Source organism: Aplidium turbinatum, chromosome 10 (genome assembly GCF_918807975.1).
Source record: "Aplidium turbinatum chromosome 10, kaAplTurb1.1, whole genome shotgun sequence".
NCBI lineage: Eukaryota > Metazoa > Chordata > Ascidiacea > Aplousobranchia > Polyclinidae > Aplidium > Aplidium turbinatum.
This window is the reverse complement of record NC_137481.1, coordinates 24,796,450-24,812,332: the sequence shown is the minus strand read 5'-3', so window position 1 is coordinate 24,812,332 and position 15,883 is coordinate 24,796,450. Positions and strand designations below refer to the sequence as shown.

General features: G+C 41.0%; 1 protein-coding gene across 1 annotated transcript in view; it reads left to right on the top strand.

The window, feature by feature from the left end:
- The first annotated feature begins 6,015 nt into the window (after positions 1-6,015).
- Positions 6,016-15,883, top strand: part of LOC145778886 (uncharacterized) — a 46,691-nt gene continuing 36,823 nt past the window's right edge. Inside the window, exon 1 of the mRNA XM_082590477.1 lies at positions 6,016-6,137. Within this exon, the coding sequence (XP_082446603.1) occupies positions 6,068-6,137 (70 nt within the window). The 5' untranslated portion in view covers positions 6,016-6,067. The remainder of the gene's footprint in view (positions 6,138-15,883) is intronic.

The following is a 15,883-nucleotide window of genomic DNA, read 5'->3' as shown; positions in this document are numbered from 1 at the left end:
AGTTACCTTCAGGCATTGTTGGGAATTTCCAGGCATTGTCGAGGATTGCCAGGCATTGTCGATCATTATCAGTGGTTGACGGGTTTGTTGGGCATTATAGAACATTTTCAGGCATTGTCGAACATTTTCAGGGGTTGTCAGGCAATGTAGAGTAGGCTAGCTACTTTCAGGCATTGTTGATAATTTCCAGGCACTGTCTAGGATTTCCAGGCATTGTCGGTGGTTGACAGGTTTGGTAGTCATTATGGAACATTTTCAGGCATTTTCGAACATTTTCAGGGGTTGTCGAGCATTATCAGGGGTTGTCAGCCATTGTAGAGTAGCTACTTTCAGGCATTATCGGTAATTTCAAGGCATTGTCTTGGATTTCCAGGCATTGTCGATCATTATCAATGGTTGACAGGCTTATTATGCATTGTCGGAAATTTTCAAGCATTGTCGAACATATTCAAGGGTTGTCGAGCATTTTCAAGTGTCAGGGGTTCTCAGGGGGTACGTCTAAATTCCCATTGTCAGCTATTGTCGTGCATTGTCGGCTTTTTGGGAGGTTGTGGAGCATTTTCAGGGGTTGTCGAGCATTTCTAGGGGTTGTCAGGCATTGTAGAGTAGCTACTTTCAGGCATTGTCTAGGATTTCCAGGCATTGTCGATCATTATCAGTGGTTGACAGATTTTTTAGTCATTATCGAACATTTTCAGGCATTGTCGAACATTTTCAGGGGTTGTCAAGCATTTTTAGGGGTTGTCAGCCATTGTAGAGAATAGCTACTTTCAGGCATTTACACTACAATGCCTGAAAGTAACTACTCTAGAATGCCTGACAACCCCTGAAACTGCTCGACGACCCCTGAAAATGTTCGACAATGCCTGAAAATATTCTATAATGCCTAACAAACCCGTCAACCACTGATAATGATCGACAATGCCTGGAAATCCTAGACAATGCCTGGAAATTATGGACAATGCCTGGAAAGTAGCTAGGCCTACTCTACCAAGCCTAACAACCCCTGAAAATGCTCGACTACCCCTGAAAATGTTCGGCAATACCTGAAAATGTTTTATAATGACTAACAATCCTGTCAATCACTGATAATGATGGATAATGCCTGGAAATCCTAGACAATGCTTTTAAATTATAGACAATGCTTGAAAGTAGCTACTTTACAATGCCTGACAACACCTGAATATGTTCGACAGTTCCTGAAAATGTTCGACAATGCCTAACAAGCCTGTCAATCACTGATAATGATGGGCAATGCCTGGAAATCCTAGACAATCCTTGGAAATTATCGACAATGCCTGAAAGTAGCTACTCTATCGACAATGCCTGAAAGTAGCTACTCTACAATGGCTGACAACCCCTGAAAATGCTCGACAACCCCTGAAAATATTCGACAATGCCTGAAAACGGCTGACAAAGCTTAACAAGCCTGTCAATCACTGATAATGATCAACAATGCCTGGAAATCCTAGGCAATGCCTGGAAATTATCAACAATGCCTGAAAGTAGCTACTCTACAATGGCTGACAACCCCTGAAAATGCTCGACAACCCCTGAAAATGTTCGACAATGCCTGAAAATGTTCTATAATGCCCAACAAACCTGTCAACCACTGATAATGATCGACAATGCCTGGCAATACTTGACAATGCCTGGAAATTCCCAACAATGCCTGAAGGTAGCTACTCTACAATGCCTGACAGCCCCTGAAAATGCATGACAACCCCTAGAAATGCTCCACAACCCCCCAAAATGCTCCACAACCCCCGAAAAAGCCGACAATGCCTGACAATGCCCGACAATGCCTGACAATGGGTATTTAGAGGTACCGCAGTTATATTGGGTTATGTCTTATGCGTTAGACCAGGGGTGGGGAACCTGCGGCCCGCGGGCCAAATGCGGCCCGCGTGACTGTTCCATGTGGCCCGCGTCAAACTTTCTTTACCGTTGTTAATGTCAAAATTTCTTCAAGTTGCAGGGACCGAGTCAGCTTTTGAACTCCTTGTTTGCAAAAGTGAAATCATTTGAAGCTAAACTACATCTGTGGAAAGTACAACTTGAAAACAATAACACCGCACATTTCCCTACCTTGCAAGAGCAAAAGCCTTCTACAACAGCCAAATATGCCCATGAATGTGTCAATCTTATGGAGACATTTAATGCAAGATTTTTGGACATAAAGTGTAAAGAAATGGAGTTTGATATTTTTGTCTCTCCTTGCAATGTGGTTGCAACTGATGTTCCTAGTAACTTCCAACATGAAATAGTAGAGCTCCAGAGTGACGGTACGTTGAAAGCGATGTAGCCTACCAAAACGTTCCACTGCTCAACTTTTATCAACGCTACATAAATGTTGATGATTTTTCAGTCATGCGGAAACACGCTTTGAAATATGTGTCTGTTTGGAAGCACCTACCGTTGCGAGCAGTTTTTTTCCAAATTGAATCTAACAAAAAGTCGTCTTCGCTCCAGACTGACTGATAAAAACGTGGAGATGCAGTTAAGAGTTGCAACATCTTCTGTGTCAGCAGACATCACACGACTCACCAAAAATAAATACTTTCAGCCATCCCACTAACTGTGAAAGTGAAATAAATCATTGTCTACTTCGCTACATTTTTTATCTGTAAATAACATTTCGAAATTTTTAGTGGCCCGCCTGTGTTATTTCTCATTTTATGTGGCCCGCAATACTAAAAAGGTTCCCCACCCCTGCGTTAGACCAAAGCAAAAAGTAATTTGATTTGGCACATTATGTTGAAAACAAGCATTAATTAGACAAACAATAGTAGGATGATTCAATCCAAGACATTAATAAAAAGAACTGGTTGGGGCATATGGCCACAGCTATTGGCTTTGCAATGATGAGTGCACAAAATGAGTGCCTTGATATATTTGGCATTGTTGAAGAAGTCAAAAGTATTGTCTAACAAGCTTGGACTTGCATTTGCGTTGTTCAATTATTATTTGTATAGCTGCGATAAACTAAGATAAATATTAATCACATGTAGGCCCTAGGGTCTATGTGCTAATTTGCAACCATCCTCATATTTGCGTTCACTTCACAAATTCGCAAATATTTTTCAATTGAAGATAATTTAACAGAATATTTTTTAAATACAATAATGTTATAACAGCTTGTGTACAGGGTTGATCTCTAAGTGGCCACTAAGCGGTTTAAACCTGGTTTTAACCGGTCAAAACTAGGTTTAAACCGGTCAAAACTGGTCAAAATCCAGAAAAATATTTTTATGTAGTGAATGGTCGGCTACCTGGGCTATGTAGGAAATATAAAAGCAGTTGTGAGTTGTGACCATTTTTATATGCAGGTCTCGAAATAGCTGGCGGCCATGGCCGCCTGAACTTTCATTAATGGCCGCCAATACCGACCTGTCAGGCAAAATTTGATGGCAAATGTTTTTCATAAAAAAAAATTTGTTGGAATAAATTCTTGTACTTCAGTTGGCTGTGCAAATTGTTCATCGTTCTACCAAGCATTTTTTGGTTCATCAGAAACTTATTTTTAGAATTTGAACTTTCTCAATAATTAAAATACCCGTATTTTACGGACCATAAGGCGCAATTTAAATCCTTTTTTTCCTCATAAATTGATTGTGCGCCTTATAAGCCGGTGCGCCAAATGTATGGATCAACTAGTGCTTTATTGCCTCCACTCAAAACCAGTACCGATACTATTACTATATAAATAAACCACCGTCTTACACAATAAACGGCCGGAATGGCCCGTTTTGGTGAGTCCGATCCCTTAACGGGGGATTTTTTCAATTTTTTTTTTAAATTATTGGGTACCGTAGCCTAAGTATCATTGCCGTTTTAGGGTTAGGAACTCACCGAATCGGACTCAAAGAATCGAATTCACCGAATTGGACTCACCGAATCGGACTCACCGAATAGTAGCAGACCCATAAACGGCAGTAAAAGCAACTAGCAACTGTGATATTCACTAGGCCCATTTTTTCTTTTGCTCATTGTACTATTGTGACTGGCTTACATTTATTACGCATTTTTGTTTAATGAGCTTTATACGGTAACCCATACTCCTTAAAATAAGTTGCGTTATATAGCCCGGTGCGCCTTATGTCAGAACAAAAAACTAATCAAAGCAATTTATTGACAGTGCGCCTTATACGGATGTGCTTTATGGTCCGTAAAATACAGTAACCAACTGATTGAAATATCAAAAATAAACAGAAAAATTGAATATTTTTTGTTCCAAATCCAGCATTTAGGTTATTGTTGATCAAAACAAAATATAGTTGAACATCATTACTAAACATGGAAGGTAATGTTTTTATTTCAATTGAAAAGCAACTTGATTCATACACTAAAGGGGTTTTGACCAGTAATAGGTGGTCAAAACTGCCCGGTTTAAACCAGGTTTTAACCGGTTTTAACCGGGCGGTTTAAACCGCCCCGGTTAAAACCGATCAACCCTGCTTGTGTACTGGTAAGTTTTATCTTTTTACACCAAATACCGGTATGTGACTTGCTTTTTAGATATGCAATTACGTTTTTAGAAAAACTTTGTATTTCTATCAAGATTTGCATGTTGTTCCTGTTTTAAAGAATTAACTTATCTAAAATCTTATTTATGTGGCTGCCACAGCTTTTCTTGGTGCCAAAGTGGCTTACATATAAATATACATGTATACATATACATATAAATATACAAAACAATGAAAACTATTAATACTACAAAAAGTGCTCAATGCCAAGCAAAAAGGCAAAGCAGAGCGAATTAAATCAAATGTAGTTATTACTATCTGAAGCCTTTACAAATTGTTTCACCTAACGGATCATCAGAAGGTCTTATTCAAATTGAATCTACATATACATATATCGTCGTGAGAGTCGATAACGGCGACAAGGTAGCCTATATGCTGTGCTGTTACACTGGACAGCAAACTATTGGTGTTGGTTTTACTGAGCCTTCATTTTCTTTTTTATTTGCCTCCTTACGTCTGGTCTAAGCAGCTATCTCGGTGGACAAATTAAGTCTCATGACAGACACACCAGTTTTAATGTCGATCGTCATGCTTAATCACTTTATCTTAATAATTCTTCGCCATTTGAGAACTATTATATAGCTACGATTTAGAAGGCTTTTTAAATTTCAGCGAAGGCACTCTGAAAGGCTCTCATCAGACCAACGACGTGCGCTGGAAGAGTCAAGTGCCGTGTGGCGTGTAGCTGCTCAATACGCTGCATAACTGATTAACTTCCACCGAATGAGGCCATGTGGCTTCTTGTATCACAATGCTTTGGGAACGAGTCGGAAAACCTCTACACTAACGCTACTATTTTCTTCTGTACAAAGTTGCACCAGGCTTTTTTCTTAAGGTTTATTTTTGCGTGTCATGTGAGCGAAAGTGAATTTTCCCTGAGTGTTTTCTTTCTTACTGTAATAATAAAAGTTAACAAATTTTGCTGCATCTTGCAGTAATAGCCTTGTCGTATAATCTAATTTTGTAACCAACCTTGCTTTATCAATATTATTAGGCAACTAAAGCCAGACATTGTGACATAAGAGTAAGACTTGAACTAAGTTGCGCGTGTTTAGTGTAGAAGTACTGGTACTCCCATCGATTCTTAGCAAAGAATTCACCTTTGTTACGCTGATTCAATGTCATCAATCATTGAAGCAATGTAAAAATAGAAAGTTTTCCTGCTTGAATGGAAGCTAAGGGATACAGTAATCACATTTTCTAGATGCACGCTAGAATGCGCGGGAAATTATATTCTCTCAACAATTGTTCAATGTTCAATTTGTTCATGCTATGCAATGACGATTTATATCACTAGTTTCTGTGCTATTTCTCGACGGACAAATATGACCGATCTAGATGATCCTTCCCGCGGACATCACATGCTGTGACGGCGGACATTTTGCCGTGAATTTCGAGGCCTGTGTATATATTCCTATATACAATTATACGTATACTGTATATAATTATGTATTGCAGAATTTTAGAAACATGTTTATTGACTGTTAAATTTCAGTCTTGTTTTTTGACCTCATCAATTTTGGGCTATATTTGTATAATCCATGATAACATCTTATAGTCTACACAATACTATGGTCACTTTGAACATATACGAAAGTGCTCGATTTTTTGGTAAGTAATTCTGTCATTGGTGACCATACTGTATACTAGTGATGCAAGCCGCGCCGCGTACGTGGCCTCTTTTGACTTTTTCGCCGCGTGGAAGGTTGAAGTGACAAAGCCGCGCTGCTTGCCGCGTAAACTTTCAAGAAATTAAACTTTCGTAAACTTTCAACTTTTCAAGAAAATCAGGTATGAAACTTCAAATTTAAATTGGAAACACGGATCAGTTTTTTTTTTCGGAAACCCTAAGCTGGAAAGCTATGCAAATTGCAAATGGTTTGCTTTGCAGTTGACAGGGTTTTTGGGGCTGTCTTGTGAGGGAAGCTGTACGAATGTTTTTGGTTAATAGCCTAGCCATAGGCGTCGAAATAGGGTGGGCAGGGTGGGCGAAGCCCACCCTGCCGTGAAACGAGGGTGGGCAAAATATGTTTTGCCCACTCTGTTTTCATGACACTTATGAAGTGTTAGTTACCATTATTTCCGTTTTAGTTAAACGCTGAATTATCCAACCAACTGCAGCGCAACTTCTTGTTTTACGCTATGTCTCTCGCTAGGTATCCGACAGAACAAAGCAATGGCAATTCCTGGTGAGAGAAAACCACGTTTGATATTTTCTCCGAATGGTCTCACCTTCGTTACGTCACAATCAAACTTCAGTTCCCAGTCAGCGTAAGGGAATATGAGTATGACATCATAATGAACATGACAATAACATAACCGACACAAACTAAAGACGTACTGAAACAATCGCTTTTTACAAATCAAAATGCGGCAAATCCGAAGGCGCCACTTTAAAGATAACAGGTCACGCGCTTTTTAGGTCGCAAAGGAAAACATAAAAGAATTTGTTTGGTTTAGCAGCGCTCATAAGATCGCAAGAAAGCAAACATCAAACCTATTAAAGCTTAATTGCTGCAGCGACGCTAAACGCAGTCTTTGTGAGAAAGCAGCCCTCGAAATTAGCTTCTAATCAACAAACCTTGGATTGCGGCGGCAATTGCTGTATGCTTTAATCAAACGAAATTTTATGCGCTTCTTCTTCATCGTGTCACTCGGCAGTAGCCCAGAGCATTACGCAAGCTATTTTATGCGCTCACAATCCTCTTGTGAACTGTAAAAAGTTTGCAACCTTGTAAATACTGACTTAGGCTGATTGTTACGCAAAAGTTATTTTTTCGTTGAATGCTTATTGTTTACCGGTGTAGCATCCCGCTAGGTGGGTGGCTGGTTTTTATCGCTAACCTACCAGTCTAGCCTGACTCTCACCACAAGTAAAAACTACAGTCAACATGAAAATTGTAATTTGACCAGAAAGTAATCAACAAGTGATAAACAGCATAATTTTAACAGTAACTAACCAATAGGAAGCAATTTAAACTAAAGTTTTCTTACCGTCCACCTTGCGACCGAACACCACATGAAAAGAAAACACAAGAAATCAGCAACTTCGTTGTGCTACATTGTCACACAGGTTCAAGTAAGAATAAATTGTAAACAAAAAGGGGCAAACATGAAATGATAGGAATCGTCCTCAACATTCTCCCCACAAAAACGTAAGTTGCTAACGAACGTTTTTTAACTAAGGACGATGCCACACAAGAGATAAATTGACACTGGCACACGAGCAACTGAAACAGTACCGTAGGCGACAGGCAAGCGAAGACAACACAAATAGCAGACCGTGCATGAGTACGAAAGTCGAAATCAAATGCGATCAGACATCGAGTACGAATACAGACTATCCAACGACTAACTTTGAAACTACATAAAACTTGATGTAGCTAAACGTATCAATGAAAGGCTTAAACTCAAGTACGCCTCTACATTATGCTTAAACGTCGTTGTTGCTTCTAAACAACAAAAAAAACAATTCAAAATACACCAGTAAACTAAACAAAACATGCACACGAAATGAGAAACTTACTGTTCGTCAGCAAAACCCTCTAACAAACAAAGTTTACGAATATCTCTTACGAGGGTTGAGTGAGCCATTCGAACTCTCACTCTTCGAACCAAATTATTACTGTCAGGCATTACGGCCTCGACCACACCCTTCGGCCAACAACCACGCTTGACCGATTCGTTCACAACTAAAACAAGATCACCAGGGCGCAAATTACGAGACGTGCCAAACCATTTCTGGCGTGGCTGCAGCAGCGGTAAATAGTCCTGTAACCATCGATCCCAAAATACATCTGCTAAGTATTGTGTCTTTTTCCACGATCTGCGGTACGCATCAGCCTTCATGAACACACCTGGGGCAACTCCTTCGCATAACGATCCAGTAAGGATCATACTGGGGGTCAAGGCTGCTAAATCACCTGGGGTCGCGGCAAGCTTGGTAATTGGTCTGTTGTTTAAAATTCTTTCAACCTCTGTTGCCAAGGTCAGTAAGTCGAATTCTTCTAGTGTAGCTTCTCCGACAACCGAACGAAAGATTTTCCTGACAATACGGAAAAAGGCTTCAGTAAAACCGTTTTGATGTGAGGCCAGAGGAGGCCCGAAATGCCAGTGGATGCCTTCTTGCAACATGGCATCTTGAAAATTCTTGCTTTTCCAAAGCTTGATACATTGGTTCAATTCGCGATTAGCTGCAACGAAATTGCCACCATTATCACTGTAAACATCACGAACCTTGGTTGTTCTTCTGTTGCAAAATCTTCGAAAGGCTTGTATGAACGCAGTCATGTCCAATGATTGAACTATTTCGAGGTGAACAGCTCTGCTGGCTAAACAGTTAAAAAGGCAAACATATCGATTCACATAGCTTCTTCCGATTTTCACATGCAATGGACCCATTAAATCGGTCCCACAAGCGCTGAAGGGGGGGCTCGGCGTCACTCTGTGAGCAGGCAGATGACCCATTTGTTGCTGACCTGCTTTCGCCGCCCAAAACTTGCAATTTAGACACGAACGTAGCACTCTCTTCACGGTGGATCTTCCTTTCAGAATCCAATAGGTTTTGTTTAGCAAAGACAACACATGAGGGGTTCCCATGTGTCCTTCTCGTTGATGACACGTCAAAATTAGGAGAGCGGTAACTGGGTGATCACTTGGGAGCAAAATGGGATGTTTTTCTTCATCTGTCAGCGAAGATCTTTGTAAACGGCCGCCAACGCGAAGCACCCCATCGACAAGATACGGATTGAGCGACTGAACAGTTCTCAAATTGGCACATTTCTTTATTTGAGCTTCTTCTACTGGGACAAACGGGGCATCAAAACTTGGGTGATTGTAAAGCGTCTGCATCACGTCGGAAAAGGCTTCAACTTGAACAGCTTTGATGATCACGGACGTAGCTTTTGTTAATTCTTCCATGCTCAACAGACCACACTTGGGAGCATCACGAGCTGATTTAGCTTTCCACATCAGAAACTTCTTAAAACGTAATAACCAGGCACACGTGCGTCGAAGACGACTGAAGTCTGAATAGTACCGCAGCAATCGATGGATCGAGTCACTTGATGGATCAGACAGTTGAGTGGAACAAACCTTCACTTCAGCATCACATTGTTCGATATTGTTCACAAAATCTGGCTGTCCTGGCCATTCGTTTTCGCGCGCGCGTAGAAATTCGGGACCATAAAACCACATGTCTGCATTGGACACCTTAGAGGGCGCCATACCGCGCGAAGCTATATCAGCGGGATTTTGGTCGGTGGGCACGTAACGCCATTGCTGCACTGACGTAAGAGTATGTAATAATTCCAGTCTGTTAGCTACAAACGTTTGAAAGCGACTGGTAGAATTATGCAAATACCTTAAAACTACGGTGGCGTCAGTCCAAAACACAACACTACTCAAAGAATACTCTAATTCACTACAAATCATTTTACCAAGTTTAGCACCAAGAACAGCAGCAGTAAGCTCCAATCGGGGAACACTAACGGGTTTTAAGGGAGCTATCCTGGACTTCCCCATCACAAAAACACAATCAATGAAATTATCCACATATACTATACGTAAATAAGCACATGCACCATACCCAGTGGTGGAAGCATCAGTGAAAATGTGCAACTCAATGTAGTCAACCACACGATCTTGGAGCTTGAAGCTCCTTGCAAGAGACACCGCCTCTAAACTAGGGAGTGCCTGCACCCATTCTTCCCAACTATCTTTCCCACCCCCCACGACCGGTAAAGGTTCATCCCACGCCAATTTCAAGCGGCAGGCCTCTTGCAACAATTTCCTAGCAGGCAACATGAATGGTTGGAGAAACCCTAGAGGATCGTATGTCTGCGAAATCATTGATAGGAGCCCTCGTCGAGTACACGGTTTTTCTTTTATATTTACCTTCACCTTTAAACTATCGCTTTCAGCATCCCAGTAGACGCCCAAAGCCTTCTGGGTTGGAAGTTCACGTTGCTCCAAATCGAAAACGCCTGAAGCATGGTCCTTGGATGGAATTGAGCTTAAAACCTGCTTGTTATTGGAAAGAAATTTTGTTAATTTAAAACCACCACTACTCAAAAGCTCTTGCAGTTCTTTCACTAGTCTCACTGCCTCTTGCACAGTTGTACAAGATTTACACATATCGTCTACATAAAAATTGTTAAAAACAGTCTTAACTGTGTCTTGACCAGAGTTTGTGAAGTTCTCCTCAGCTGTCCTTCGTAATGGCGATGAAGTCGCTCCGAACAGATGCACCCTCATCCGGTATTCAGCTGGAGGTTGAGTCAGATCATGGCCTGGGAACCAAAGAAACCTCAAGGCATCACGGTCCTTTTCATCTACCAAAACCTGGAAGAACATGCCTTTGACATCTGCCACAACAGCAATGGGTTCCTGCCTGAAACGCATCAAAACACCTACAAGACTATTAGTTAAATCTGGGCCTTGAAGAAGCCCATCATTAAGAGAAGAACCATTCCACTTCGCACTGCAATCAAAAACTACACGAAACTTTGTTAACAATGATGTGCAGTGGTGTGGGACATACGAGATTTTTCCTTCTGGAGGCGAATCAGTCAATGGAACAAGTTCACAATACTCATTTTCTATCATTTCGTTCATTTTTTCACAATATTTTTGACACACTTCTGGATCAGCCTCTAACTTTCTTTTTAAACCAGCTAAACGTTTCTCTGCCAACTTTCTGTTATTTTTGAGATCTACCCTGTCCTTTCTCCATGGTAACGCTACCTGGTAGTGATCTCCCACTTTCTTCACAGACTCTTCCATAATCTTGACCGCACGTTTGTCTTCTCGTGAAAGACAAGCATTCTGGGGAAGGTCAAGGTCCTTGAAATCTTGGTCCATTATCTGCAAGACTTGCTGGCAAGACTCATCTGGCAGGCTTAACTCACTGATAAAACTAACACATACTTGGTCAGAGTAACAACCGGGCATCACTTTGTCAACTCCCCACAAAGCCCAACCTAGGGCCGTATGAAAGCCGAATGGCTGGTCAGTATCACCATAACGCAGTTCAGTGACACGAAATGCGTTTTGCACATCCTGACCAAGCAACAATTCAACTTCATTTACCTCCATCTTAGGGAATGACAAATCTTCTAAGTGTGGAAACATTTTCGCAACTTCATTGGTGGGGATACTAGACCTTACATTCACGATGGAATCCTGCACCAACACTCTGTTCGCTTGAAACACCTCTGACTCGTCAACTCCTCTTATATGCAGGTTATTCATCTGCCACGAAGCTTCTGACACAGCATTAGCCGTGCATATTTTCACCTTGGCCTTGGACAAAGGAGCGCAAAGCTTCTCAGCAAGTGCACGGGTGCACAAAGTTGCTTCCGACCCCTCATCCATATAGGCCCAAGTATGCACAGCCTTTGCTGGATCATGCAGCCACACTCTTACAGGAACCACCTTATGCAATTTCCTGCCCAGTCCATCAACAGAACTTGGACAAGAGTTACACGCCACTAACACATTGTCATTAGTTTCAGGGCTACTGTCACCAACACTCCTCACCTCTCTTTGATGTCTCTGAAAGTGCAGTAAGCTATGGTGTCGCTTGCCACACTCTTGACATCTCTGTTTGGAATAACAATCACCCACACGATGACCTGGTAACAAACAGTTGAAACACAACTTGAGACTTTTGACAATATCATTCCTTTCATTTACCGACTTCTGTTTAAAAACAGCACAGCTTAACAGTTTATGTCCACCATCACATATGTAGCATTTTCCTTCTGCCCTCGGTAAACCTGAGTGGACTTCTTTCACAGCACTTACTGTTACACGTTTATTAAAATGACTACTGGAATGCTGGTCTCTGGAAGTTTTTGCTCTTCCAGCTGGTTTGAGGTCCAGCTGATACAGCTTCTTTCCAAGAGCACACTCAGCGTCCGCAGCAGCACTATCTACCAACTCTCTTAACTGACGAAAACTACCTTGTCCCTTTCTGTACAAGGGAACAAAATCCCTTTGAAGTTGTTCAGGCAAGCGACTGAACAATTTATGGATTACCTCATGACTGTCTAAACTATCTAAACAACCAAGACTGAGATAACTCTGTTCGCACTCAAACATTTTGTCTCTTAGACTATTCAGTGCTGACGAATCATATGCCTTGATGACAGGTCCGTTAAGCATCTCATTACGCACCTGTGCCATCAAAAGGTCATGACTGCCAAACCTTTGGTCTAAGCGATTCCACGCTGTCTGGTAAGCCATACTTCTATTCACATGACCACCAAGGCCACGAATTGCCCTACCTGCCTCTCCAACACACAGAGATTGCAGGTATGACATGCGTACATCATCATCCTGGTAAACATTCTCTACAAATTTTGTAAATTTACGTTTAAACTCTAAGTAGTCCATCACATTACCACTAAACTTATCTAATGTCACTGGAGGAGCAACACCAAGATGTGGAGGCCGCATGTATGGGGCGGCGACACCTGGAAATATGGGGATTTGCTCACTCTCAACTCTCACTGGGGATTGCACTGGTGGAATACTGTATGAAGTACTAGCACTAGGATCTGGCAAATGCACTGTTGCCCTAGGCTCCTCATGATTATTTACGACCGGTTGAGGACTAGTGACAACTTGAACATGGGACTGATTCTCATCTCTCATGTTATTTGAAATTCTAGAATCACTTAACTCCTTCACTTGACTTAAAGTCACATTCAAGCTATTCCAGTATCTCTGGGCTCTAGATTTGGCCGAATCAGAAAAACTAGTACCAGCATTGATTTTCTCATACAAGAACTTGGCATCTATCATTGCCAACTCACATCTTTCGATTAGCTCATTGACCAACTCATCGGCATCTGGTTGACCAATGGCAGTCCACATCTCATGTTTGAACTCACATAATTTTCTCTCGACGCTTAGAAATCCTTTCATCAGCAAGGACAATTCCTTGGATGAAGACACTTGTTTATTCACCACAGTTGTCACTTCAGCACCACTTGGCTCACTGACACTTGAATGACTGGCCACAGAACTCACACCGAGTACGGCCCCATTGTCACTTTCTACAGCTACACTGTTACTTGTATCAGACTGCTCAGACATTTTCTTACAACTGGTAACACGAGATCTAAGATAATAATTATGCTGACTTTGGTGCATTCAACCAAATTCACTTAATGAGGCTACACCACCAGCAAACACAAGTTCAACACTTACTTTATCCTTAACATTAAACAATGTCTCACAACTTCTACACAAGTTTAACAGCACAACACAATTTCTCAACACAGCACAAGAGTTAATCAACACTAAGCAAGTTAAAATGACTAGCTTTTCAACTGATTACACAAAGAAACAAATTCACTAAAGACCAAGTGCAAACAGCACTATGACGACACAATTAGCATTGAAATTTACAATGCATAAACACTAGTGGTTACACAAGACACCATAAATCATTTACTAGGAATAATCCAATTTAACACAACACAAATTAAGAGGTCTTTAGTTTAAATCCAATGTAGCATCCCGCTAGGTGGGTGGCTGGTTTTTATCGCTAACCTACCAGTCTAGCCTGACTCTCACCACAAGTAAAAACTACAGTCAACATGAAAATTGTAATTTGACCAGAAAGTAATCAACAAGTGATAAACAGCATAATTTTAACAGTAACTAACCAATAGGAAGCAATTTAAACTAAAGTTTTCTTACCGTCCACCTTGCGACCGAACACCACATGAAAAGAAAACACAAGAAATCAGCAACTTCGTTGTGCTACATTGTCACACAGGTTCAAGTAAGAATAAATTGTAAACAAAAAGGGGCAAACATGAAATGATAGGAATCGTCCTCAACAACCGGTGTCGTTGCGAATATAAATCATGGTGAAGGGAGATACAGTTAAAAAGTGGAATTTACCTGCTATAGGTTATCAAACAGAAGGAAAAGGTAGGGTGGTATTTTGCAAAATTTGTAAAGAATTTTATGACGGAAACAAATCGGAACTAGAAAAGCTACGGGGTCAAGTTAAAAAAGTAGTACAAAATTGGATAAACGGTTTTTCGGCAGAAAAGAAAAATATTGCTTCTGATCATATGGCATCGCGTTCATGAACGGGCAGTTTTGCGTCTGCAAGTATTCCAGTGACGACGCGACAACCTCATCCTCCGACACAGCATCTGATGATTCCGATTTTGACTAGTTCTTTATCAAACAGACTTTGCGTTGCTCACAGTATCCCAATTGTGCCGAAATTATGTTAGTGTATACGTAAATCGAGGCAATCTTCTCGCAATTCAACGTCGCTAGATGTCGAATTAATGTAAAACAAACGTAAATTTCTAATTAGGCATTGTTGTTACGCATTATAACCCGCCGGAAAAATTAAATCGATTTGTGCTGACTCAAACGTTGAATCAACCCAAAATGAACTTACTTTTTCGCCATGAGTTATTTAACGTAAATTACCGTAACAGCATGTGTATCGCGTTGCTTGCTTTATCGCTACTTTTGTTATTATTACATCACACACAACAAATCAAACAGTGTGGTTGTGATAGACTACTCTAGTATATTTTTCGCTTCTCGTTTTGCATGTTTTGGTACAATTTTTTCATAATAAACGTTCACAACAATTGCCGAGGCAATTTCAACTTTTGCCGTTTAGCCTCGGCAACGTTTTTGACGAAGCAAAAATATGCTAATTTCGAAGACTGCGCGAGTGTTCACAGCAAGTAAAATGGTCCGAGGTGAGGTCTTGGTGCGATGTTTCTGCTGATTAAACCTTCGCTGCGAGTTAATAACACAGGAAGAAATTTTGGACAATTTTTGTCCTAATTAAGTGCTCATTTTGCGGCGGCATTTTTACTGCCGTAGCGGAATGGCCATTATGACGTTTGCGGCGGCATTTACCAGTTACCACGGCAATTGCGGTGTGCCGCCGCTAATTTCGAGGCTGGCAAAGACTAACTTGCGAACATACAAAATACACATTCAATGAAATCTGTTTGAAAACTCTGCCCACCCAGAATTCCTCTTTTCTAAGAAAAAATCGACGTCTATGAGCCTAGCTGATAAGCTCAGCTCCCAGTTACCAGGCTATAGGCCTAGCGCAACTACCACATTAGTTACTATAACAGTTAGCCCAGTGAGTTCAGGTTCAGGCTATAAGTTTTACTCTTGTATGTGTATTCATATAGCCACTAACATTAAAATTGCATTATTGCTTACAAAAAGTGTTCAGAAGTCCTGATACTGGATCCAGGAACATTCTATTTGTCTTAGTTTGGATTATGTCTGAGAACTTAGATGCATTGCTGATAAGAGAATATGATCTGGTTAGCCTAGTCAATTAGTGC